The sequence below is a fragment of the Danio aesculapii genome, chromosome 4 (assembly GCF_903798145.1).
Source record: "Danio aesculapii chromosome 4, fDanAes4.1, whole genome shotgun sequence".
Classification (NCBI taxonomy): domain Eukaryota; kingdom Metazoa; phylum Chordata; class Actinopteri; order Cypriniformes; family Danionidae; genus Danio; species Danio aesculapii.
The window spans coordinates 36,095,660-36,123,162 of record NC_079438.1 but is presented as its reverse complement, the minus strand read 5'-3'; the positions used below and the strand labels follow the sequence as shown (position 1 = coordinate 36,123,162).

Below are 27,503 nucleotides of genomic sequence, written 5' to 3'. Positions count from 1 at the left end.
AGGGAGCTTCTAGCAATCAAGCTAGCCTTGGAGGAGTGGCGTCACTGGTTGGAGGGAGCCAAACATCCGTTCCAGGTGATCACAGATCACAAAAACCTCCAATACATCAAAGAGGCCAAGAGACTATGTCCACGTCAAGCCAGATGGTCACTTTTCTTCTCACGTTTGATTTCTCCATTTCCTATCGTCCAGGACCCAAGAATCTAAGAGCAGACGCTCTCTCTCGTTTACACGAGCATCACGATCATGAAGAACTCCCAACGAAGATTCTTCCCGAACACATCTCCATTTGTCCGATCACCTGGAACGCTCCTCCAGTCGTTGCCACTCCGGAAGCCCCTGCTCCGCCGGGATGCCCTCCTCATCGGCAGTTCATACCACCTGAACACCGGGTAGATCTGATCCACTCCTTACATACCTCGCTAGGCACTGGACATCCAGGGATCAACAATACTCTCTCGCTAGTATCCCAACGATTCTGGTGGCCAAACATGGCAAGGGATGTGAGGCAATATGTTCAGGGCTGTAAGGACTGTGCCCAATCCAAGAGCCCACGTCATCTACCCGCTGGAAAGCTCCATCCCTTGCCGATTCCGAACCGTCCCTGGTCACACCTAGGAGTGGACTTTATCACTGACCTCCCTTCGTCAGAAGGTAATACCTGTATTCTAGTCATAGTAGATAGATTCTCAAAGTTTGTCAAACTAATCCCTCTGAAAGGTCTTCCCACAGCCTTTGAAACTGCCGACAATATCTTTAATCAAGTCTTCAGGTCATTTGGTATTCCAGAAGATATTGTGTCGGACAGAGGTCCACAGTTCATCTCACGTCTATGGAAAGCCTACTTCAAGCTCCTAGGTGTGGCCGTCAGCCTCTCTTCTGGATATCATCCCCAAACCAACGGGCAGACAGAGAGGAAGATTCAGGAGGTGGGACGGTTCCTGAGGACCTTCTGCAGTGGTCACCAGAACTCCTGGAGCCAGTATTTGGGCTGGGCAGAATATGCCCAAAATTCACTGCGGCAACCCTCCACCGGACTCACGCCATTCCAGTGCGTCCTGGGCTTCCAACCACCGCTCTTTCCCTGGGATGGCGAACCATCTGATGTCCCCGCAGTGGATCACTGGTTCCGGGAGAGCGAGAGAGTCTGGGACGAGGCTCATCAACATCTGCAGAGGGCAGTCCGTCGAAGCAAGGTAACCGCCGATAGGAGAAGGTCTGAAGAACCCAGATACACACCCGGACAAAAGGTGTGGCTATCCACCCGGGACATACGCATGCGACTGCCCTCTCGCAAGTTAAGTCCCCGATTTGTTGGTCCCTTCACCATCGTGGAACAGGTTAACCCCGTCACCTACAAACTACAATTACCCTCTCACTACCGTATTCACCCTACATTCCACGTATCACTCCTGAAACCCTATCACGATCCTGTTCTTCCCTCCACAGAGCCTGACCACGAAGAGGAACCCCCTCCTCCACTGCTCCTAGAAGAAGGAGCCGTCTACGCAGTGAAGGAGATCTTGCGTTCCCGACGTCGTGGTGGCCAGTTGGAGTACCTGGTGGACTGGGAAGGGTACGGCCCCGAAGAAAGGACATGGGTTCCCAGAGCTGATATTCTCGATCCTAGTCTCATGGTGGAGTTTCATGAGAGCCACCCTGAGTTCCCAGCGCCTAGAGGCAGAGGGAGACCACCACGGCGTCGGAGGTGTCGGCCCTCAGGAGCGGGCCCTGGGGAGGGGGGTACTGTCATGGATTGGTCAGGCTCTCACGACCCCCACTCACGAAGATCACCATCACCTGACTTCTAATGAGCACACAGCTGCATCACATTCACGAGCACCAGATAAAAGCACAGCACTCCAGTCGCTCATTGTCCGGGCTCGTCTCGACGAAAGCGGACAACTGAGCGACCACTCAGCGTAGTCATCCTCAGCTAAAACAAACGATTTACTTACCTGTTCTCTTTGTATTCCTCCTAGTCTTCCTGGTCCTCCCGAATCGTCCTGTCTTCCAGTCCTTCCAAGTCTGTGTCATCCTCTGTCAGCTGTATCTGGTGTGTGCTGTCCATCCTCGTGTATTCCTGTTACCCAGCCACGGAGGAAAAGACCCCAACATCATTCCTGATCCTCCTGGCTATCCTTCATGTGCTCCTTGTTGTCATTTAATAAACACCCTAACGTTTCCTTACCTCTGTCTCCTGTCCGCTTCATAACAGATAGAAATGTAATATAACTGTAAATAAATAAATAAACACACTATATAATATAACTACAATGGCACAAAGTATGTGGGGCCACATAAATACATCTGTGACTGACTTTCCCAGTATAGTATAAGCATTATTTAAAGCATTATTTAAAGCCGTATAAGCATTATTTAAATATACTGTATATATTTCTTTTTAAAATATTTCCAAAACGATGTTTAAAAGAGCAAGGAAATTTTCACAGTATACCTGATAATAGTTTTTCTTCTGGAAAAAGAATTATTAGTTTTATTTCGGCTAAAATAAAAGCAGTTTTTAATTAAAAAAAAAACGTATTTTAGGGTCAAAATTATTAGCTCCTTTAAGCTATATTTTATTCGCTAGTCTACAGAACAAACCATCATTATAAAATAACTTGCCTAATTACTCTAACCTGCCTAGTTAACCTAATTAACCTAGTTAAGCCTTTAATTGTCACTTTGAATAGTTTAGAAATGTCTTGAAAATACTATTTACTGTCATCATAGCAAAAATAAAATAAATCAGTTATTAGAGATGAGTTATTAAAACTATTCTGATTAAAAAAGTGTTGAAAAAAATCTGCTGTCTGTTAAACAGAAATTGGTAAAAATAAAAAGGCGGGGGGGGGGGGGGGTAATAATTCTGACTTCAACTGTATATATATATATATATATATATATATATATATATATATATATATATATATATATACACACACATATCTACACATTTCTAATATAGATAAAAGAAACAATAAGATAACTTAACTTCAATCATGTGATTTTTTTTCGAGCATAGTGGCAGTCTAGAATATATAGTATGTGTGTGCGTGTGTATGTGGGGGGGGTGCTATTTTTTATATTTTGAAACACATTTGAAAATAAATATTTTTGTTTTAGTGTGGGGTTACTATGAGGTTATCTGGAGTGGAGGTAGTTGCTATGATACATGATGATACATGCTATGATGCCAGGAATGGCCTCATGGTAATTATCACTATGCCAGTAACCCTGATCTGAGGTCAGAGCGGTGACTAAATTTACTAGCACATGTGACAAAATCTTATTTTTCCTCAACTGATTGAGGCAAGACCCAGCAGGTGAATAATAATAATAACAGTAATAATAATAATAATAATAAAGATAATAATAATACAACCTTAACAAATTTGTATCATCATCATTTTCAAGTTTATTGATTGCATTAACCCTTTACTAGGTAAAAAACCATATTCTTCATACTTTATACTGTTGCATGTAAGATATGCATGATAATATCAGTGAGGAAAATTACAAAATATAATATATAGCCTTAATAACCCCCTTAGTAACCCACAGAAATACAAATTTTCCCATAAGAATTTCAATGAGTGTCATATATACAGTATGGAGTTATGAATTGCAAAAAGTTTTGTATAACAAGATTTCAAGATTTAAGCGCAAAAGACATGCTGATTTATGCTATTTACGCTAATTTGCACACAAACCTAGCCCAAAAATATTTAGCTTTTTGACATATCAGAGTGAAAAGTTTTTACAGTGGAGATTTTGGGAATCTCATTTTATAACATTTAAAAAATATATTTATAAAACTACAAACAAGCAAGCAAGAAAAAAAGTGGTGTTTTAAAATCTGTATATCATCAAAGACCTTATCAGTAAAAACCTTCAACATACAAATGTGGTGGTGCTAAAGTAGATTTATAGCTCAATGCAGGGGAAAAACACTGATTTTGAGCCATTAAAATTCATTCATTCATTCATTTTCTTTTCGGCTTAGTCCCTTTATTAATCAGGGGTCGCCACAGTGGAATGAACTGCCAACTTATCCAGCATATGTTTTACGCAGCGGATGCCGTTCCAGCTGCAACCTATCTCTGGGAAACATCAATACACACTCATTCACACTCATACACTACAGACAATTAAGCCTACCCAATTCACCTATACTGCACATCTTTGGACTGTGGGGGAAACCGGAGCACCCGCAGGAAATCCACGTGAACGCAGGAAGAACATGCAAACTCCACACAGAAATGCCAATTGACCCAGCTGAGGCTCGAACCAGCGAACTTCTTTATTTCAGTATGTTGATGTACTTCCAACTGAAGCAGAATATTGAGTGGGGGCGGGGCTTTTGCGCATCCTTCTCTCATAGCAAACAAACGGTAAGAAGGGTGTGATTAAGAATAATGTGGCTGTAGCCATTAAACTGGCATTATCAGAGAAGGACCGCCACTCCAAATGGACGCAAATGGTAAGATTTTGATTGAAGATTACCAAAGCAAACTTTTTTTTCCAGAGAATTAACTTGCACAGACTAAAGAATAACAATGCGTGCTAGCAAAATTAATATTGCAAATTTTGATTACACATGGATTTCACAAAAACGCATTGTAGAATGAAGTGTATTCACTTCTATGACCAATCAAAAAGGCCAAAATAGTGCATGTACAGGTATGATAAAGGAGGGTTTAGCTTTTCACCTGGTGTGATGGCGACTCCATTGCCGTTGATGACGGGTCTCTCCTCCTCCTCCTCCTCGGGAGGCTCAATGCCAGCCTTCTCCATGTTGCTGACGGACTTGTTGCGTCTGCGTTTGCCCTGTGATGTGGGTGTTGCTCCGGGCAGCAGCTGCTCTGCTACATTCAGCAGCAGTGGACTGGGCTCCGCCGGGGGCTTTGGTGTGCCGTAATAGTTATCTGTCAACAATCCAGAGTTAAGAATGTAAGATGTGCCACTGTGATGATAGCAACTTTTACAAGAGAAATGTTGTGGCTTGTGTGTTGTTCAGCAGCTTCTCAGGCAATAAGTGAGGCAACTGTTTTCCAATGAGTGGTTTGTTTTTTACTTAGCAATACTTTGGGGACAAAATTGTTTCCAGAACTGAGCCACGTCTGCTTCTAACACCATTTAAGGACTTTTTGCACCATGACGTGGATATGTTCATAAAGTGAATTATGTTTGCTTGGTTATTTATTTATAAATTAATTTAGTTGTGTTAATTTCAATATTAAATTTATGTAAATAATATTATGTATATATTTAAAAAAACATAAATAAATAAACAAAAATAAATATTTTAGTTTTACTGTGGGGTTACTATGAGGTAATCTGGAGTGGAAGTGATTGCTATGATACATGATGATACATTATATGATACCAAGAGTGGCCTCAAGGTAAATATCACTATGCCAGTAACCCTGATCTGAGGTAAGATCAGTGACTAAATTTACTAGCACATGTGACAAAATCTTACTTTTTCCTCAGCGGATGAAGGCAAGACACTGCAGGTGAATAATAATAATAATAATAATAATAATAATAATAATAATAATAATAATAATAATAATAATAATAATACAAACTTAACTAACAGTTATCACCATATTTTTTAGTTAACACTTAAAAAATTATTAAATAAATAAAAACTTATTACATTTTTAAAATAAAAAAGTAAATACATTTATTAATTACTATTTTTTTAAATACCTAGTAGTTTAGATTATAGTTGAACATTCATTCATATAAATAACTTGATATTGATACTCGCAGTTAATTGCAAGTTATAAAAATATTCTTTATTACAATTTAAATACCATAACTCTGACTTTATAACATGTTATTGCCACTTTATGTCTCACAAGAAAAATGTTTGATTTCCAGTTTACATGTTGCATAAACTTGCTGTATTGTGTATCTTGCCACTTCATTTGTAAACTCACGATTGGAAGAAAGCTGACTTTTTATAAATTTTTTCAATCAATAAAGGAAACCAGCCTTAATAGACATGTCCCTACAGTCCATTCCTTAATCTAAAACAGGGGTGACCAAACTCGGTCCTGGAGGGCCGGTGTCCTGCAGATTTTAGCTCCAACTTGCCTCAACACACCTGCACGGATGTTTCTAGAAAGCCTAGTAAGTGCTTGATTAGCTAGCCCAGGTGTGTCTGATTGGGGTTGGAACTAAACTTTGCAGGACACCGGCCCTCCAGGACCGAGCTTGGACATGCCTGGTCTAAAACATATATAGCTTATACACAGTTTATCCTTCATTTATAGTTTAAAATCTGCCTGAACTTGTAGTTGTTGAGACTTTTTAAAATCTCAGTATGTTAATGTACTTCCAACTAAAACTGAATATTGAGTATAGGAGGCTTTCTTTTTGTACATCATTCCCTAATAGCAAACATAATAAATGCTAACAGAAGTGTAGCTAACAATATTATTAACAATATTATTAATAATTTATCTAAATTTGCAAAAAAACAATGTGCCCTAACAAAATAACATCGTAATTTTTGGACTATTTTACATAAATTACCTTAAATTTAAAATGCATCTAAGCATGTACTATGTGATGTGTCTTTGGGTTCCGACTACTCTGTGTCTAATGGGTTCTAGTACTGCTCAGCCAATGAAAATCTTGTCTCTGCAACCAAACCGAAAGGCCTGAAATCTCCATTGAAGCAGGGCTGCAACACCTGTACAGCAGCACACAGAAACTGTTGCTCAAAGGAGTGAGTGCTGTTTACAGCCTCAGTGAAAGTGCCATGTTTCCCCTGGGATGAACAGGCTCTAGAGGAGAACAGGGCGTCTGCTGGAGCTCAATTCAATTCTCTCCGGGTCACTGCTTGACATGATGCTACAGCGCAACAGCTGGAAATCAAAATAATAACTCAATAATACCGCACATGCTTTCAGTACATGCGTTCCTGAAGCAAACATTTAAATCTTGATATGATCTGGTTTGAAATATTCTGACCCGTATCACTCTGTGTTATTGTTTTTTGTTGTTGTAATATTGTTGTGACATTTTATTAATTTGCATTGTTTTATTTTTAAATTAGTTTAAAAATATATAACAATAACAATAATTTATAGGTATTATTATAGTTTAATAATGTTTACTACTACTCCTACTACTCCTACTTCTTCTACTACTACTAATATTGTTGTTAAATAAACTAAACTAAAGTAAACTAAACTAGAATAAATAATAAAATAAAATAAAATAAAATGTCAGACATATGTCAATGTTAGTTTTATGGCATTAACGATATGTTTAAAATAAATATCAACCATAACAAATGTCAGTGTTTGGAATGCATCATAATCAAGTTTGCCCAAAAATATTTTCTCAAAATTATGTATTCTTAGTTGCCAGTGTCAGTGAAGGGAGCATGATTAAAAAGATAAACTAGAAACATGATGTGTCAACAGTAGTAAGAAGAAACAAAGTAAAAACAACATATTTTAGTTTTACACAAATTACGACCCCCCCCCCCCCCCCCCCCCCCCCTCCTTCCAGTCCATGCTTTGGAGTGATTGCAAAGTGCATTTAAAATTGTTTTTAACACACGGCAAGCCATTGATTGTCTTGTCATTACCATCGTTAAACAAGTTTGGCTCTTTGCAGCGCAATATTTGAGCAAATATTTATAGGTAGCACAAGAGAGAGAGAAATGAGAGAAAGGGATCATGTGTGCATATAAACAGGGGAATTTAATAGCTCATAGTAACGTGCTACCTATATCTTTGCAACTATTTTTGTGCATATTGTTGAGTTTGTTGATCAACATCGGCTCTGTGGTGCAGCATATGTTGGTGTCCCTAAGTTTACAGGAAGGAATGAAGACTCTGTCAACTGTCACTACTAACGTTGGAGAGAAGCACATTTATTTTGAACTGTGATCATAACTGACTGGAACTACTAGAGAATTAAACTATTTTTCAGCCAATAACATTCAAGAATTTCAATACACCAATTATTAGTCCTCCTGTAAGTTTTCTTCTTTTTCAAACATTTACCAAATTATGTTTAAAAGACTAAGGAATTGTTTACAGATTTTTTTGGCCTCAAAATAAAAAGTATTAATTTTTAAAGGTCAATGTTAGTAGCCCCTTAAGAAATAAGGATTTTTTGATTGCCTACAGAATAAACCATTGTTGTCCAATGACTTGCCTAATTAACCTAACTTGCCTAGTGAACATAATCAACCTACATTGTTAACCCTTGCTGTAGATTATGTGGTGAATAACTGTAAAATAGCCAGTGTTTTGCTGTAATAAAAGGAAACAGTATTTTGCTGTAAAACGAGTAGGATTTGTATAAAATTATGTGGTGCAAAGAATAAATTACATTAATTTACTTTTTGTACCATTACTGTGACAATAAATGGTAAATTCTATTCATCAATTACTGTCCCATCTACTCTGATGCTTTATGTAGCTATTTATAGAGAACTGCATTTATCTTAACGCAGAAAACAATGATTTAGGCATTAACACGCATATACACAGGATGTCTGTATTATTCTAAACAAAAAGAAAATGTTGACCCTGGGAGCCAGGTGTTCGATTTGTTTACTTTTGAGTGTGCTCTGTTCTCTGTCTATCAGTGCACATGTCGTCTGATGCATGATCTTTTAAGCCTTAAATAAAAATCAACAATGAGCGAGTAAAATGTGTCCAAATATTTTTGAGGGTTTCAAGTTTGTGTATTAACTTAAATTGTTATTCTGAACTGTGTATTTGAAAGCTACATTGTTAGCATCTCCTCACAACGTTTTACATTACTTTCATTTAAATTCATTTAACACTGTTGCAAGTTACTTACTGTAACCAAACCATTACATTGACTAACTGGCAACAGTTAAGCCTTTAAATTGCACTTGAATACTAGTATCTTGCAAAATAACTAGTAAAATATTATGTACTGTCATCAAAACAAAAACAATTATTAGAAATTAGTTATTAAAACTATCATTATTTAACAATGCGAGAAATGTATTCTCTCCATTAAAGAGCACTTGCAAAGAATTAAACAGGATGGCTTTTGAATATTTTGCCAATCCATCATACTGTCTCATTCGTACAATTTACTACGGTTGGGTTTAGGGGCGGGGTGTCACGTCTCCTTTTTAAAACTGTACATTTTTGTATGACCATTAAACTGACAAAATAAAAATACTTATGTTTTCTCGTGAGAACAGGACGATATATCTCACTTATATACCGGAAATTACAAATATTTTCAAAACAATCTCTTCCTCATGGCAATTAAAGTTTTGAAACATGACGAAAATCAAAAATCACTATTATGAACCATATAAGAATCAACTATAGATTGACATCTTTTACAAATGGAACTTCTCTTCGGTCTCTTTCAGATGCTAGTTTAGAGAGACAAAACCTAAAATAAAATAGAGAGAGAGAGAGAGGGAGAGAGAAAGAGAAAGGGAGAGAGAAAGAGAGGACACGATGTATATTTATTCAAAGGATGATGTTGTTGGACTTTTGAAGTGAAGAAAGGCTAAGCTCACTAGACCCTAGAGAATCAGACCCCCTTTAGGGTGTTTTTGAAATCACGCTGTGAATTAACTACAGTTACCACCAATCCCAAGGTCTGCTCTCTGCTATTCACACAGACTCTACAAAATCTGATTATCGCTAAAAGATTGTGAATAAAATGCATTACCACATAAGCTTAAGAAAAATGTGTGTTTTTTTTTACTTCCAAACACAAGCTGTTGCCATTGGGGAACACACTGTGGCTCATTACTGAATGTAATAAATGACTTGCGGTTTAGTGGATGCAGATAAAATACTATGATAAAGTTCATGCTAGCAAAATCTGTATTTTGTCTATGAGCAAGAAAACATGTCATACAGTTGGAGGAGTTAATGTTATCTTTGGCTCTAGTATTTTAGGATGCACAGGGCAATGTATTTTGCTTTGTTTTGTCATTTAAGAGAACTATTTAAATGCTACCTCTATATTGCTGAATACAAAAAGGTATCCACCAATCAGTGTTTCAGTCATTTTTCATGCAATTTCCCTGGTAAAATTCAGATAAAATTGACTGGATATGAACCCAAATAAGATGTAGTTCTCTCATTCTGTGTATAGGTCAATGGGTTTGCTTTTTTACTCTATTTGCATATTGGTGTAAATATTTTTAGCCAATATCCTTTGGAAATTGTTGGGAGTGTTAGCTTATTTTACATACTGGTTTTTATATATTTTTATATATATTTTTACAAATCTCAACGTGCCAAAAAAGCAAATAACAAACAAAAAACAAATAAAGAAAAACACAGAAAGAAAAACAGCTTCTGCTGATATTTTCATTGCAAATGTGAAAAATCCCACATTCTGTTCTGGCCTGTTGGATTTTTAGCTGTTTCTAATACATCCTGCTGTTTTTCATGCAGTATCTTAAAATTCATCCTAAAATTTGTGAACAGGAACAGTATGCTGATATTTTGATCCCAAAATAGAGGCATTCTTCTATAAAAGTCTAAGCCTTTTCTTTTGCATCTTGGAGTTTCAACCCAACATTATTTATATGCAAATTCCAAACATCTGTCTAAGAATAAATGGAGAGTAGGGCTATTTTTGATACTAAACTTCAAATAGTTCGCTCCTTTAAAGTAAGCCTAAAATATTATTTAGCTGACTTTATTTGCATACTGATACTTCAATTCATTTTTTATGCTACATTCTGAAATTTACCAGAAATTAATTTAGAAAGCCAGTGATAATTACTGTAGATTAGATTAGATTAAAATATAATACAATCATATTGGTATTTACACAACACAGGCTCATTATTGATAGGTACCCTTATATACATTTCTGGAGATTGTGAAATACATCCCAGGAGGTATGTTTTGCAGTTTTTTTTTTCGCTGTGTAAGATTTTCAGATCTCAGATTTTTCTCGCGAGTCCCATTTGCGCCTGCTGTTCTCGCATAAATCTACCGGAGCCCGCTGTTGACTGACTGACTGACTGATTACACCACCCTTCCCTGCCTAAACCCAACCTACAATGTTTTTAAAAGCAATCCAGAAAAAAAAAAGTCCTCACGCCCGCCTGATTTTGACCACATTTTCAAATCTTACCACATTTTCACCCTGTTATGTACTTGTTTATTTTATTTATTATTTAGTTTTATTTAAGTTTTTGTTTTACCTGCTTTCAGGAACCATTCTTTGCCGGACTCGAATCCTGTTGTCACTGTCAACTTCTCTTTGCATCTTAAAGGCATCTTAAACTTCTGCTTTGAGTCGTGCATTTATACTTCTGCATGCTGTTTGTGCTGCTTTGCAATAACACTTCCCAAACGCTAGCTGGCAGCAGGTTATGTTCCTCTGTATCGAGTTACTTTGTGGGTGTTTTGTTTTTTCTGAACGCTACCTTAATGAACAAGTAGCTAAAACTCGCTCGGTCAGAGGTGTTAACTGGCGGACATGCAACAACTTTAATCATAAGGTAAACACAAAACAAAAGCTTCCATTTGCAGCTCCTTCACAAGACTCCACACTTGTAAATATTCGCTCCATCGGGCTCGCAGCTCTCAGCCCCGGCCACACTCATCACCAATACTAAGCTGACTAATTACAGAGTTGTGACATAAAAATCAGCCTTAAGTCTGAAAACATATGCGGCAGCCACTGGGCAAACTGGTAACAGAGAAAAACAGAGAAAGATGAAATGCAGCCATACGTAGCTCTGGCCTCATAATTCATGTTCTCCACAAATGTATACGGAGGTACGTTTTCACAATGAGCCTGTGTTGCAACATATATAAGTATATATGATTTTTAACCCTTTATGTTATTTGGTCAAGAACCATACTGCCCTACGAAAGCAAAAAGCAGAGACTACACAATTGAGTATAATTGATTTGAAGGCTAAAACAGGCTTTGTGATATCTGTTCTGTCTTGTGACAAAGTCTCCTGGTTCAATTTTGTCCTGTATCAGAGAAAAAAGAGTGTCAAAATAGCAGTAACTACAAAATCTGATTTATTTTTTCATTGTTTATGTAGATAGTGTACTTTGCTTTTGTTGGGCAGCATATATGGTACATTTACTAACAGTTTTTTTTGTTTTGCCTTGTTACAAAAGTTTAAAAGTCTTGTAACAACCCACAGTAACCCTCCAGAGTTGTTCTACTGCGTATTTCAATGACCCTATAAAGGGTTGCGCTGACATTCTGGGGAATGTCTGTAGCCCCAAACCAAAGTTTAATACTTGGGTGGTGTGGTTAATTAGTTTAGGGCTTGCTCAAATCCCTAATCCCAGCAATGAGATATTGGGACAAAAACTATAACTTGAAATCTGATTGTGAAACTCAGTTGACGTACCTTCATAAGTTCCACTCTCCAGCAAAGCTCCACTTCTCTCTAACTCCACAAAGCGTTCAACGGTCACAAAATTATAGTCTACTCCAGGAACTTCTCCTTCTCTGGGCTGCCTGGTTGTACCTGCAGAGAAAAGAGACAGATATTTCAGGTCAGTGAGCTTTAGCTTTGAGCCATGGGCTTAACAATGAAACCGCCAGGGGTCTTTGTATACTTAAAAACTGCCAGCGGGTACAATTTATGAATGCCGTGTTGATAAGGCTAAAACATCTAGGCTTCTATAGGGGCGCTAAGCCAAACTTTGTGAGATCAGTGCATTAAAGACTGGGTGAACCGGAAGTTGCTGAGACTTTTATTTCAGTATGTTGATGTACTTTCAACTGAAACTGTATTTTGAGTAGGGGGCGGAGCTTTCTTTTTGTGCATCATTCCAGAGAAGGACCACCACTCCAAACAAAGAAGCAAATGCTTATATTTTGATTGAATATTACCAATTTACATATTACATTTTGATCAATACATATTCCACATCCTAAATTCCTCCAAACCCCTGAATCTTTTCTTTCAGAGTATCAGGTTCATTGTAAATACAAAACTGAGATGAAACAATCAGTAATAATAAAAAAGAATGCCAATGATAGGATCATCATCCATGATAGGATAAATGTAATCCACGTCCACATGTAAAATCACCAAAAAAAAAGAGATAACATCCTTTTTTTTTTAGAAAGCAATAGTCTGAACATGTATTACTGTACATATTATGAAATTATGATTCTCAGTTTTGTATTTTTTGCACTTATGTATTTTAAGAGGCAAAATTGAAATCAAACACCACAACTGGTGTCAACTGGTGATCACGTTTGATACTTTTCCCAAAACAAATCTTACAGAATGCTCTTATTTTCCTAAAAAATCAATTTCAATTTTGAAATAAATTTTTACTAAATATTTTGTTTAGATTTTCAGGTAAAACACCTTTTGTAAAATACATATCTTAAATCTGTGCACCAAAGTACTGAACATTTGCAACAATTCATTCATTCATTTTCTTTTGGGCTTGGTCCCTTTATTAATCAGGGACCGCCACAGAGGAATTAACCGCCAACTTATCCAGCATTTGTTTTACGCAGCAGATGCCCTTCCGGTCGCAACCCAACACTGGGAAACACCCATACACTCTTGTATTCACACACTCACATACACGATGGGCAATTAAACTTATACAATTCACCTGTACCGCATGTCTTTGGACTGTGGGGGAAACCGGAGCACTCGGCGGAAACTCATGCGAACACAGGGAGAACGTGCAAACTGCAAACAGAAATGCCAACTGACCCAGCCAGGCTCGAACCAGCGACCTTCTTGCTGTGAGGCGACAGTGCTACCCACTGCGTCACCATGCTGCCATTTGCAACAGTTTAAGTCAAAAATGTAATATTCATGTCTATGTTCATAAAGTTGGACAAATAGTTACATTTATTTTGATTATTACTGTATTTTTCAGTCATTGATTCCCAGTACTGGGTTGCGGCTGGGAGGGCATCCACTGTGTAAAACATATGTTGGTGGTTCATTCCGTTGTGGTGACCCCTGATAAATCAGGGAATAAGCCGGAGGAAAATAAATGAATGAATATTCATTCAATGATTCTCTCTTTATGATTCTCGTTTCTTGTTTGTTTAACATTTAATGACAGTTTTACTTTAAGATGCATAGATCCACAATACCAAACCTTTGATTACTTTCCTAACTTTTATGCTCATTTCAGACATAATTAATTGGTGTTTAAGTTAAAACACACCAAAATGGATACAATGGATGCATTTTAGGTACTCTATTTTAGAGGTCGCCACAGCGGAATGAACCGCCAACTATATCAGTATATGTTTTACGCAGCGGATGTCCTTCCAGCTGCAACCCAGTACTGGGTAACACCCTTACACACTCATTCACACACACACACACACACATGCACTACGGAGAATTTAGTTTATTCAACACACATATAGTGCGTGTCTTTGTCAAACTCCACACAGAAATGCCAACTCGCCAAGCCAGAACTCGAACCAGTGACCTTCTTGCTGTGAGGCGACAGTGCTAACCACTGAGCCACCATACCACCTAATCTGCTTTTATTTAAACAATTTTTAACAACAGGGAATTGTAATTAACAAAAATGTATTAAAGCTCAATGATTTGGATATATTTGTTGAAAATCTGCTGTGTACATTTGAAAAACAGCCATGGGTAATTTTACCCCTGTGGCGGTTCTAGTGTTAATCAGCAGCAAGAAAAGCTCATCCAACAAAACAAAGGATTTTATAGCAAAGCTCAACATGAGCCAAACAGAACAGGTGCCTGGCTAACAGGTTCACTTAATTCTTACACACAGTATACGCTATCTGACAATCTGTCAATGATAGAAAAACAAGAGAGAATAGGGAAGGGAGAAAAAAAAGGGATTTTGAGGTTTAAAGGTGAAAATAATGATGCAACCTCGTCCAAACAAACTGAAACATCCAAGCCTGAAAAAATACACTCAGATAAACTCGAAGAAAAGTCATACCCTGCAGGATATAGTGATTAGTGATTGTTATATGCAGTAAACAGTGTAAGTATAATAAGTTCCAAAGTAACTGTACTGTAATTAAATTAAGTTTCCTCTGAAAAAGTAACAGGATTACTTTTTGTTTTAGACAATTTAGTTACAGTTACTCTTTACTTATAATATACTAGCCTTAAATACTGCACATACATTTAACATTTATATATAAATTAACTGAAGCAGAGTAATACATATTTTCATCTATTTTCATTGAATAATACATACCTTTTTTATCTAAAATGAAAATAATTAAGAGATACATTTTTGTTTTGGATGGTTAGTATTTGGTCAATTAAATTACTTACTCAGTAACTGAGTTACTTTTCAGACTTAGTAATTCTAAAAGTCATTTAAATTCAATTGTAATCATGTAACTATTGATTAACTTTTGAAGAAACTTTGCCAAAACTGTATATACTGTAAATAATCACTATATATGTATATTTAACTTAAAAATGTAACTTACATTTCAAATAAATTACATTCATTGAACTCTAATTATCGTCTTTAATTATTTGTCCATTCATAAATTTTCGTCAAATATTCTTGGTAAGCATATGAAACTTCAACACAATCTCACTAAGGCTGCACAAAATATCGTTTCAGCATTGATTTCGCAATGTGATCATTCGCATTGTCACATTGCAAGTATGCGCAATATGAATTATAATTGATCATTTCGCAAATGTCTTTTGAGGCCTGAGACTGTGTTTTAAAAGCATTTAGGCATAAGAAAATGTACCATTTGTAACTTTGAAAAATTAACAACGATTACTTTTATCGAATTGTTTCTAAAACGAAGACTATGTAGAATTATTTTACATTTGATTATTCAATTACTGAATACTTTTTGACTCTTTTGAAAACAATAAAATGCTGTATTTTTAATTAGCGTATTTTTCTTTATTGAATTCAGCTTATATATTGTTTATTATACAAATATAGTGCTCAATAATATAAATATCATGCTTATTATACAAGACTTATTGTGCTCACGTGCTATACAAATGAACTTGAATTATATTTTATGCAGTCCCCTACACAATCTTCAAAATCAATCTAAAATTAGAGATTCTTTACAAACATTTATTCAACTCATCTAGTTCATATCGCAATATATCGCAGAATAAAAAAATTTCGCAACTAAATTTGTGACTAATTCGTACAATCTCTCTTTAGTATGATTTGCTTATCCCCCAATGACGGTTGGGTTTTGGGGCGGGGTTAAGTGCCATGCCTCCATTTTAAAATCGTACATTTTCGTACGACTGAAGTCATACAAATTCATACAAATAAGCCACTAAACTGACAAAATGTAAAATAGATGTTTCCTCATGAGATCAGGCTGCATGGAAACTTGAATAATTCACTGAAAATTTACTTACTTTTTACTTACTTTACTCCCCTAAGTGGTTATAAACATAAAGTTGCTATTTTATAAAAAGCATGTAACCTGTAGCCATTGACATCCATAGTATGAAAAATAAATACTATATGGAGGTCAACGGCTACAGACTTTCAAAGCTGTCTTAAAAGACCCCCACAAATCTTTTATATTAAAACAGGGGGAAACAAAAACAAGTATGTGACCGGGGAACGATGATAACAGAATTTTCAGACACATTTACTGTATCACATATGGAACCACAAAAGCAAAATATCTTCAACAAAATTTTGTTAAACCTTCAATCTACTTTCACAAGTTGTTATGCAAAAACAAAAAAACTGCTTAAACTACCTTTTTATGTATCCGTTCAGAATATAACAGCTATCTGAACATCTGATCACCAGGTTGGTTTGGTCAGAGGACCAGCTAAACAAACTACACCAGCTAAAAAAAGCAAGTTACTGTACTACAATCTCCTAAAAACGAAATCGAGATTACAAAAGGAGCAGTTTAAATAGTATACACATGTAGCAAGGGGTTGATGTGCTAAAGCGAGGTGTTAATGTGGATATATCAGAGCTGTAATTAGCCAGCCAGGAGATTGTGTTAATTGCTGTGAGTTGAGAAAAGCACTGGGGTGTTTCGAAAGCTCACTGCGGGATGACCAGAGCTAAACATCTGAGAGACCGCACGCTCAGTGACACGATGAACTCATTTATTTATGTGGATCTGTTTATTTAAAAAACAAAAAACAAAAACACACACACATTAAAATGGTAATTGAACATAGAAGTGCTTGTATTATCAAGTAGATATTTTTAATTAGTTTATTAACCTTTGATGTCTATATATATATATATATATATATATATATATATATATATATATATATATATATATATATATATATTAATTTATATATATATATATATTATGTATGTTTATGTGTTTTTAATTATATTTATAGTTAAAGTATTAGTAATTTGATCTATCTATCTATCTATCTATCTATCTATCTATCTATCTATCTATCTATCTATCTATCTATCTATCTATCTATCTATCTATCTATCTATCTATCTATCTATCTGTCTGTCTGTCTGTCTGTCTGTCTGTCTGTCTGTCTGTCAAATTAGGATTCATTTGGATTTTTATTTCAGGGGCATGACGTAAATAAAAAATAATAATAAATAAATAAATAAATAATAAAATAAAATAATTAAACAAACAATTATGGTGGTACATACCTTCTGATATTACAAACATAAAATGTATTTTTAAAACGTTTGTGACATATTTAAGTAAAAAGGTCTACAAGTGTCTTAAAATATCAAATAAATTAACCTTTTTATGACAAGGCAAAGTCAGTTTAGGCTGTAAAATGCCATGTGGTGTGACTGAATATCTCCTAAATTGTCTGTGACATAAATTTTTTACCTTAAATATGTATATATTGATTCATTTTCCTTCAGCTTAGTCTCTATTTCAGAGGTTGCCACAGCAGAATGAACTGCCAACTATTCCGGCATGTGTTTTACACAGCGAATGCCCTTCCAGCCGCAACCCAGTACTCAGATGTTCCAATTCACTTAAACCACATGTCTTTGGACTGTGGGGGAAATTAAAGCACCTAGAAGAAACCCACGCAAACATGGGGAGAACATGCAAACTCCACACAGAAATGCTAACTGGCCCAGCCAGGAATCGAATCGACAGTGTCGGCATATAAATTTGCAAGTTCATTTGCAAAAACTCTCCAAAAAGCATGATTTTCGAATATTACTAAAAACAGACTTTCATGTTTTACTATTTTCATAAATCCATTTTTTGTACATTGAAGAATTCATTTCCAAAAAGCATCGTTTATGAATATTAATAAAAACAGAATTTTGCGTTTTTACAAAACAATACAAAAAACATTAACAATTTTTTTTCTGACGTATTATTATTTTCTACAAATGAACAACAATGTTCTTAATCAAAATTCGGAAGACATGTTACTAAAAATCATAAAAAAAATGTTTTCATGAAATACAGTATTTACATTTAAATAGAAATTGAGCAACATACAACAAAATTCAATTTACATGTTACAGTTATGTGTTTTAGTAAAATGTGATGTTTATTTTATTCTTTAAATTACTGATGGCATTTCTTCAATATCTAAAATAGAGCATTTCCTGCAGAACTTGACAACTTGTGCCGGTATTCGGTAATGCGATAAATCATGGTAATGAATATGCACAATATTGTTATTGCGGGCACTTCAAAATACCGTGAAAAATAATAGATCCGAATTTATATTCTTAGAACGCGCCTTAGCTTATTTTCCATCAACCGCTTGAAGAAACACTGCGTATATGCTGCGCAGAACTGATGCGCACTCTGATGTAAACAATCCCCACATGTAGAAGCACTGTGTGCACACAGCGCGCGCCGCCGCTGCCACCGCACTATAATCCTCACACGAAGAAGAAGCATGGCGGAAGGAGGAACGCTGCCGACAATTTATCCCCCTTCAGCTTATTTTCCATCAACCGCTTGAAGAAACACTGCGTATATGCTGCGCAGAACTGATGCGCACTCTGATGTAAACAATCCCCGCATGTAGAAGCACTGTGTGCACACAGCGCGCGCTGCCGCTGCCGCTGCCACCGCTCTCTAATCCTCACACGAAGAAGAAGCATGGCGGAAGGAGGAACGCTGCCGACAATTTATCCCCCTTCAAAAAAAAGTCAGAGGTTTGGAAATATTTTGGGTTCCAAAAAAATGCAGAGGGATTGCTGATCGAAGACGGTTTCCCTTTGCACATTTACTTTGATATAATTGCTTAAGTTTACTTTTATATTGTGTATTGTTTTATTTATATTTATTTGTATTTAAATGTTTGAAGTACCTTTAGTTAATTAAAAAGTAATTGAAGTTACTAAGTTGACGAAACTGAAGTTTTTTTGTGTTTTTTTACCTGTTTCTCAAGTAAAATTACAATATCGTGATAATACCGTATACCGTGATAAAAGCTCAATCAATTAATCGCAGCATGAAAATGTGATACCGGCACATGCCTATTGACAACTAGTCAAAACAAAACAAAAAAATAATAATAATTTAACATATGAATATGTATTAATTTGTAGAGACCACAATACCTATGTTTTAACTTCAGAATATTTAAAAAATAATAATAATAATTTGGATTTGGTGGAATAACTCAATCATCACAATTGAAAATGTACCCAACACAATGTCCTTTACAGCAAAATAAATAAATGAATAAATAAAAAAATAAAAAAATAAATTTATATATATATATATATATATATATATATATATATATATATATATATATATATATATATATATATATGACAATATTTTTATTAGAACATTTTCAGAAGTGACATCAGACTTACAGAATAAAACCTATACAAATTTTACTCAAACTACAACCTTAAATCCAGTAAATCCAGAGAAACTAAGAAAGAATCTTCCTCAGAATGTTTTCCATACTTGTATAATCATCAAAATGATTCATTTTGACTCTCTTGCTCAGTACTGACTTTAATAACATCGCTTTATTCAATCCTTTCTTATTAACCCACATAACACACAACATTAATAACAAACACCACAAAAAAAGTCCTGTTCCCACTAAGTGTCCAAATACAGTCTGACATTTACAAACACTTTCCTCCATTACCTGACCTCCTAACTGCCAGTTCGGGGCAATCAAAATTCAACCAAAGCAGTTTAAAAACCCCATCTGACAGCAGAGATTGGCGCTCCACTGAGACGACGACATCAACCGGAGCCTGGCACAGTCATCAAGCTGTCAGCGGTGTTTGAAGCTCACATCATCTCTCATCATCTATCAGTCAATAGCTACACAATGACAACAAGCCCTAGAGCCCGGCGTCTCTCCACAATGATAGCCTATCATTCAGAGTCATGCTGGACATGCTAATGACTGGTCACTGGAAATGGGGGGCAAATGGGATGTTTCCAGCTTTCGTGACCCGTGTCTATGAGCAGTCGAGGTCTGACAGGAGGGAGAAAAAAAATGGGAAGATCTCACAATGGCTCCGACTACCCGAGCGTGTAATAGCATAATGAAAAGAAAATGAATCCACTACGAGCATTAAATCGCTTGCCAACGTCGCCTTAAAGCTCAATTTGTTGATAAATCATATTTTAAATGAGAAAAGCTAATTGCTGGAAGATGGATCGATCCTCACGCCAGTGATTTCTTCTAGTTTGGCAGAAAGGCTTTTGTTGATGAGACGCGCATCAATCTGTTTATCTTGATCCGATACAAACTGGAACAAGATCGCTAGGAGAAAGGATAATTCTTCTCGCCAGTTTTCCAAAGAATCGCAGACGTTGACGCTGTTGGTTGTGATTCATGAAGCAAAGGTGGTGTTCACCAATACTTGGTCCGTTTTGAATGGAAATGTTGTGGAATGCAGTAAAGGCTAATTGATAATGCTAGTCAAATACTGAGTGGCCATTTTACAAAGTTTTCAGTCAAAATAACTTTTTATACGTTTGTTTGATTTTTAGATGACAATGTCATTTTTGTGATTGAAAACAGACACATTTTGAAAAAACAACTGAAAATTAAAGTCTTTGAAAGTCATACGTGTACATAGTAGGCTTTTAGGCGAGAGTAGATTAACAGCAAGTGAAAAGAACCACACACAACAAAGAAGTATGTAGTAATGTTGCTCAAGTGTTTGCTAACGCTTCATCAGCAAAGCGTGGAGCTGCAGCCAACACATCGTCACTTCACTACTGTTTACTAACAAGGTAACCACACCAAATACTTGCCTGACATGTGTAATACATTATTTTTTGCCCATTTTTAAGAACAACATGGATCAATTTGAAGATTGTCGTTTAGATGTGAAACTTTGTCTGGATGGATGGATGGATGGATGGTTGGATGGTTGGATAGATAGATAGATAGATAGATAGATAGATAGATAGATAGATAGATAGATAGATAGATAGATAGATAGATAGATAGATAGATAGATAGATAGATAGATAGATAGATAGATAGATAGATAGATAGATAGATAGATAGATAGATAGATAGATAGATAGATAGATAGATAGATAGATAGATAGATAGATAGATAGACTAACTTCCATTTTTGCTCTGTCATATTTATATATGCTCCTAATATATTTAATAAAAGACTTGATCAATCTAATTTAATGAAATGTTTTCAAATAGAGCTTATCAAATCATCTGGTGAAATTATATTCATATCACAATATATACCGCAGAAAAACGAAATATCGCAATGTCAGATTCTTCCAATATCGTGCAGCCCTAGATATATATATCTTTGAATGTGGCTCATAATTGCTTCCACACCTAGGGTTGAGAAAATATATTTATTTTTATTGAAGTATTTAATCACTATTTAAGCATTGTGATGTCCAAAATGTATCAAAGACTAGAAATGACCAAAATTTTTCTTCCTTATTTGCATGTTGATCTCCTTTTTTAGCATAAAAGGTTCATATTAGTTGATTTTAAGACAGATTCCGATGACAGCGTTTGTATCATTATTTTTCTGAGCATGTCTATGCTCATCTCAAAGTAGACCTTGTGATGCTGGACAACTTTAATAAGCTTTTTAATCCAGTGGGGCTTTTTTTAACACAATGACAGTTCATTCTCACAGGAGCACAGATGAATCGCTTACAGGTTAATATTATTAATTTAGCACCAGTCTTAGGTGTTTCTTCACTGAATTCTCAGCTCATTTTTGTGATCTCGTGCTGCTAATGTCTTTTGCCTTCTGGTTGATGTCAAAGCTTAAATGCGTCTGGAAGTGTACAGCATGCTACATTGAAACAGCACATTCTAAGCACTTATGAGTCTGGAAACATACAATTCAACATGTCTAGGTAAACACTAGACTGACCTCTATATACAGTAACATTTTTTTTGCCACCCAATTATATTTAAATTGTCTTGTAATGCTCCATAGAATTCAGCCCATTGGGTAGTTTTAATTTGCTATCTAAAACAAGTTAAAACACATATTATAGAATAATACTTAGCAAAAAACAATCCAAATCCTAGTTTTTATTATAGTTGTATATTTTACTGAGCTCATCTCTTGAGTGTTTCCCTTAATCAAGCTTTTAACCAATTTACATCTATTTCATCCTAAGTCGGGGAGTGCTTTACAGTTTACAAACCTCTAGAGTAAGGCAAAAAGAAAAATAGGAGTTCTTTCCAGTTGAACAATCCCAGGCTGCTGCAATCCACAAAAAGCCGCACCATTTCTCAGTGCAGAAGATGGCTAGTTATTTGTCCTCGGTATCGTCCACTTGGAAGTGGTACCATCTTGCCGTGTACAAAATGTACCTTCCATATCTCCTGCTGAGAAGAAGTGGGGGGAAAGAAAATACTATCTGGAAATAGTGTCTTTGCACATTTGCTGAAGCAAGGTAGAAAAAAATGAAGAGAGGCGTGAAGGATTTGGGCTCGGCGTTTCTTTGAAAACATGACGCGTGGGCTCTGTCTTGGCATGGATTTGCAGCCTCATAAGGCATGTAACGAGAACTGTATGTGCTTCATACAGGCTAGAAGGTCTTGTTTTCAAACGCATGGACATGATAGCCCATTCCCTGGGATTTTATATTATATTCTGGAAAAAACAACTACTGCTTCCCCAAAAGTCTTGCTGTGAATGATTAATGCACTGCAGCAAAAGATTGCCTTGCAAGAAACAAATCTAAAGAAAAGTAAACCCTGATTAATTCTTGTATTTCAGATCCATTATCATTTCTATATATTATTGCTAGATATTATGGTATTTTTGAGAATATTTAAATAAGATTTTCATACTCACTCCATTTTGCATACATTTTCAGTATAATCATTTTATTAGCGATTTTTTTACAGTGTCCAATGAAATTAGTCAGTTTGCAACAATTCCCTTTAACCAGATTCTATTCAAGTATCAGTTAAGCCTTCTAATTTATTATTAATGAAATAAAATATATATTTTACCTACATTCTCTAAATCTTTCTGAAACATCCAACATGGGGAAACAGTAAGCACAAGTTTTAGGCACTTACAGAAAAATGTTATATTTAAAGTCAATATTTACATTTTATTTACATTACTACAGTATATATAGAAAGTTTGCTGATTAAATGTAATTAAATCTAATGTTATACACACTACACATGGGACGATAACCAGTTTTAAGGTTTACCATGGTTTGGAAATGTCAAGGTTTTAAAACCGCAAAAATATTCTGTCATACCGTTTCAAGGTATATGTACGAAGTTTTTAAGGGACCCTCTCCAAATCAAAAGCTACTGCTCAGCCCATGATTCGGGAAACATTTGAAAAATAAATAGCTTATACACCAACATACAAGCATGCTGGACCTGAACAGTGCAGTGGCTTTACTGTATCCAAAGAAAAGAACGATATCCAAAGATGCCTTTTCAAGTTGTAGAGAAATCAGTGTTATTGAAACTAATGAAGACAGCAGAAGTCAATGATTTATTTTCATTATTATAAACCGGACATGTTGAGGTTTTTAAAATAATACATATTGTGTTAAATGAAAAAAATTGTTTTTTTTTTATCTAGACATTTAAAATGAACATATATTGTGCGGTAATTTAATAACTCATTCCTAAAATTGTTTTTTTTAATCTTTGCCATGATGACAGTACAAAATATTTTACTAGATAATTTTTAAGATAACAGTATTCAGCTAAAATTGCAATTTAAATGTTTAACTAGGTTAATTAGGTTAACTAGTCAAGATAGGATAATCATTGCATAATGATGGTTTGTATTGTAGATCTTTGAAAAAATATTGCTTATGGGGGTTAATAACATTGACCTTCAAGTGGGTAAAAATTTTTAAATCTGCTTTTATTCTAGCTAAAATAATACAAATAAAACTTTCTCCAGAAGAAAAAATATTAAAGGAATTACGGTGAATTTTTCCTTGTTCTGTTAAACATAATTTAGGAAATATTTAAAAAAGAAAAAAAGAAATTTCACAGGAGGGCTTGACGTCAACTGTATGGTCTTTACTTTCCACTGACAATCATTTCCACCATTTGAATAGTGAAAAACTAAATGAAAGTGGCAAAAATAAAAGAGACTTGAACTTCTGAGCACAACATTTATGAGCACAACAACCGCATAACGTGACAGATAACGTGAGCTAGCTACTAGGCCACAGCTCTTCTGTCAAGACGTAGTTTATCAACATAAAAATGAAACTAGGTTGAAATCACTGTAGAGCCACAAACAGAATGCTTAATTCAGAGGAACATGTGCAGGAATGCATACTGTATGAGCATGTCATGTTTCCATTCGAGGAAAGATATGAGATGCTTAGCTGGAAATCCATCACTTCTGGAATTTCCTCTGTTGACTTGTGCATGCGATTATCTTGCTCTGATCCAAGAGGATTACCGTTACTGTGTTAGTAGGCACCGAGCCATGTGAGAAGCTTGTACAGTCATTATGCTTGTTCTTCAGGAGAGTTGATGTAGCATCTGGTTTGTGCAGCTTTCTGTTGCATGCTTCCATGCTTTGGCTGGATGCAATGAATCATTTTGGCAAGAGAGCCGAGGTCAGGACGGAGCACTAACCGAAACCCAAAAAAATGCCTACAGACAATTTCTGAAGCCTGCAATATGGACTCTGTCTCGTTTCCTTGATTCTTAAGGCTCTCTGTCTGGTCTTGCTGGGAGATACTGTACAAGATTGCCGTCTTCTTGATCTAAGGACCAGCCGCTGTGATGTGAAAGACTTCAGGCAACTCTTGTCCTGCTCCTCAATGTCATGCCACATACTGTGGCCATCCGAAAACATTAAGGAAAATCACCCTTACAGTTTCCATTTCTTTCCTACCGTCTGTGTATGAAAGCAACACTGCAAGTAAATGACTGACAGAAAAAGTGGCTGATGATGAGAAAAGATAGTGATCATTACACTCAGGCACTCACCGACACAATTTTATACCAAACTCAAATGTATGTCTTTGAAACTGTTTAATGTAAATGTATATATTGATGGTTATGACTTTTGACCTATTACTTTTCTATATTGCTCCAGGACTAATTTCATATATTTGTTTATGAAATAATAAAATGTTTAGTCTGGAGCAATTTCTTTTTTTTTTTTACATTACTTAAGCATCTATAAATTTTTTTGTTTTGTTCTGAGCATTATCGACTCTAGATGATGAAAAGTAAAGCTCAAAGTGACTTCTTTCCAAAGATACCTATGTTCTTGTTTGTAGCTCACTGGGATCAAGAACGGTTACTACTTAAAGTTAGATAGGTGTAAATCCCTAGAAGTAAGTGCAGGCTAATCGAATCTAATTAATACATGGCTGTCTGAAATACTTGATTCTAATTGATCAGTCGCAACATTCCAATGTATGTTATTTCCAGATGACAACCGCTGAACTTAATAATACAGGCTCATCTGGTCACTTCAAATCATCTGGACAGTCAGTTAATATATTTATATCCATACATATATCCACATCCATATTGTGGGTCTCGTCACTGTTTTTGACGGCTTGGCACCATGTTGTGACTGGATAATACGTAGGTTAGTGTATGCCCCATCAGCTCCATTCAGCCATTTTCGTTTGTCAGCTTTGCAGTTTTGTCTGTTTGGTGCCATCTTCTGCCTGAATAATACGTAGGTTAGTGTGTGCTCCACTAGCTTAATTCAGCTACTTTTGTTTCTGTCAGATATACAATTATTTAAAGAAATAATAATCTACTGCAGCTCAGAGTAATGTTTTGCATATAATTTTTACATTTTGTGTAATAAGTGGCTACAAGTAATAAACTTACTTTAAAGACCAGAGTAAAACATGAGTAAAACATGAAAGTAAAACATGAAAATTCACAGAATTTATTATTTTTTTTTTTTACAAAAGTTCTTTCATTCATTCATTCATTCATTTTCATCCGATTTTCCAGGGCCGGGTCTAAGGGGCAGCAGTCTTAGGAGAGAACCCCAGACTTCCCTCTCCCCAGACTCTTCCTCCAGCTCCTTTGTGGGATGCCGAGGCGTTCCCAGGCCAGCCAAGAGACATAAACCCTCCAGCATGTCCTGGGTCTTTCCGGAGGCCTTATCCCAGTGGCACATGCCTGGAACACCTCCTTAGGTAGGCGTCCAAGGCATCCGAACCAGATACCCGAACCACCTCAGCTGACTTCTCTCGATGTTGAGGAGCAGCGGCTCTACTCCGAGCTCCTCCCGAGTGAAAGGGCTCCTCACCCTATCTATAAGGATGCGTCCTGCCACCCTGCGAAGGAACTAATTTTGCCCACTTGTATCTGAGTTTGGCCTGTTATTGACCAATGGGGTACACCTGTGGTGTTGTATTCAACAAAGCAAGAAAATACAAAAATGAAAAGTGGTCATCTGAAAACATTAAGGGAAATCAACTTTATGGCTTCCATTCTAGGCCCACCTGTGCATGAAAGCGCTACTGCAAGTAAATCCCTGACAGAGAAAGTGGCTTGGTGATGAGGAAAGATGGTGACCTACTTTTTTTGCCTCCTGTTTATGAGACAATATGACAACATTGCGCTGTGATTCATCTGGGGAAATTACAGCTTGTTATTAATGCCTTGCAAAAGGAACTGGCAATTGCAATCTGCAACCACCAACCCATTTACAGAAGACAAGCTGTATTATTTTGGTAAGATTGTGAGATATGGGTGGTACAATGATTGCTGATTGGGCTTTGGTGGTCTGAGGAAGTGGAGGAGCAAGCGACTGAAATGGGGAAGCAATGAAAGAGAGGGAAACTGATAAGGAGGCATGGGAAGAGTCATCATAGGCCTGATTCCAATGTTAACATTTATACAAAAAGGTAGGCACCATTAAAATGCTGCTATGTAAGATGATTAATAAATACCTTTTATTCTTGTTTTCTCATATGCTGCATGTCCAAAACAGCAAAACAAGTTCAATTAATTAAAAGCTAATTTACAAAAAGAACACTCCATAGACTTTTATCACAACCCATTATTGAACTGGGAAAGAAAAAATACAAAAAGTAGTAATATGTTTTGCAATTGCTTCTCAGTTAAAATT

General features: G+C 36.0%; 1 protein-coding gene across 1 annotated transcript in view; it reads right to left on the bottom strand.

Annotated features, from left to right (window-relative positions):
• magi2a (membrane associated guanylate kinase, WW and PDZ domain containing 2a) overlaps positions 1-27,503 on the bottom strand; it is a 345,845-nt gene that overhangs the window by 136,492 nt on the left and 181,850 nt on the right. Inside the window, exons 3-4 of the mRNA XM_056455551.1 lie at positions 12,383-12,502; positions 4,716-4,931 (exon numbers count right to left, since the gene is read on the bottom strand). Coding sequence (XP_056311526.1) covers positions 4,716-4,931; positions 12,383-12,502 — 336 coding nt within the window. The remainder of the gene's footprint in view (positions 1-4,715; positions 4,932-12,382; positions 12,503-27,503) is intronic.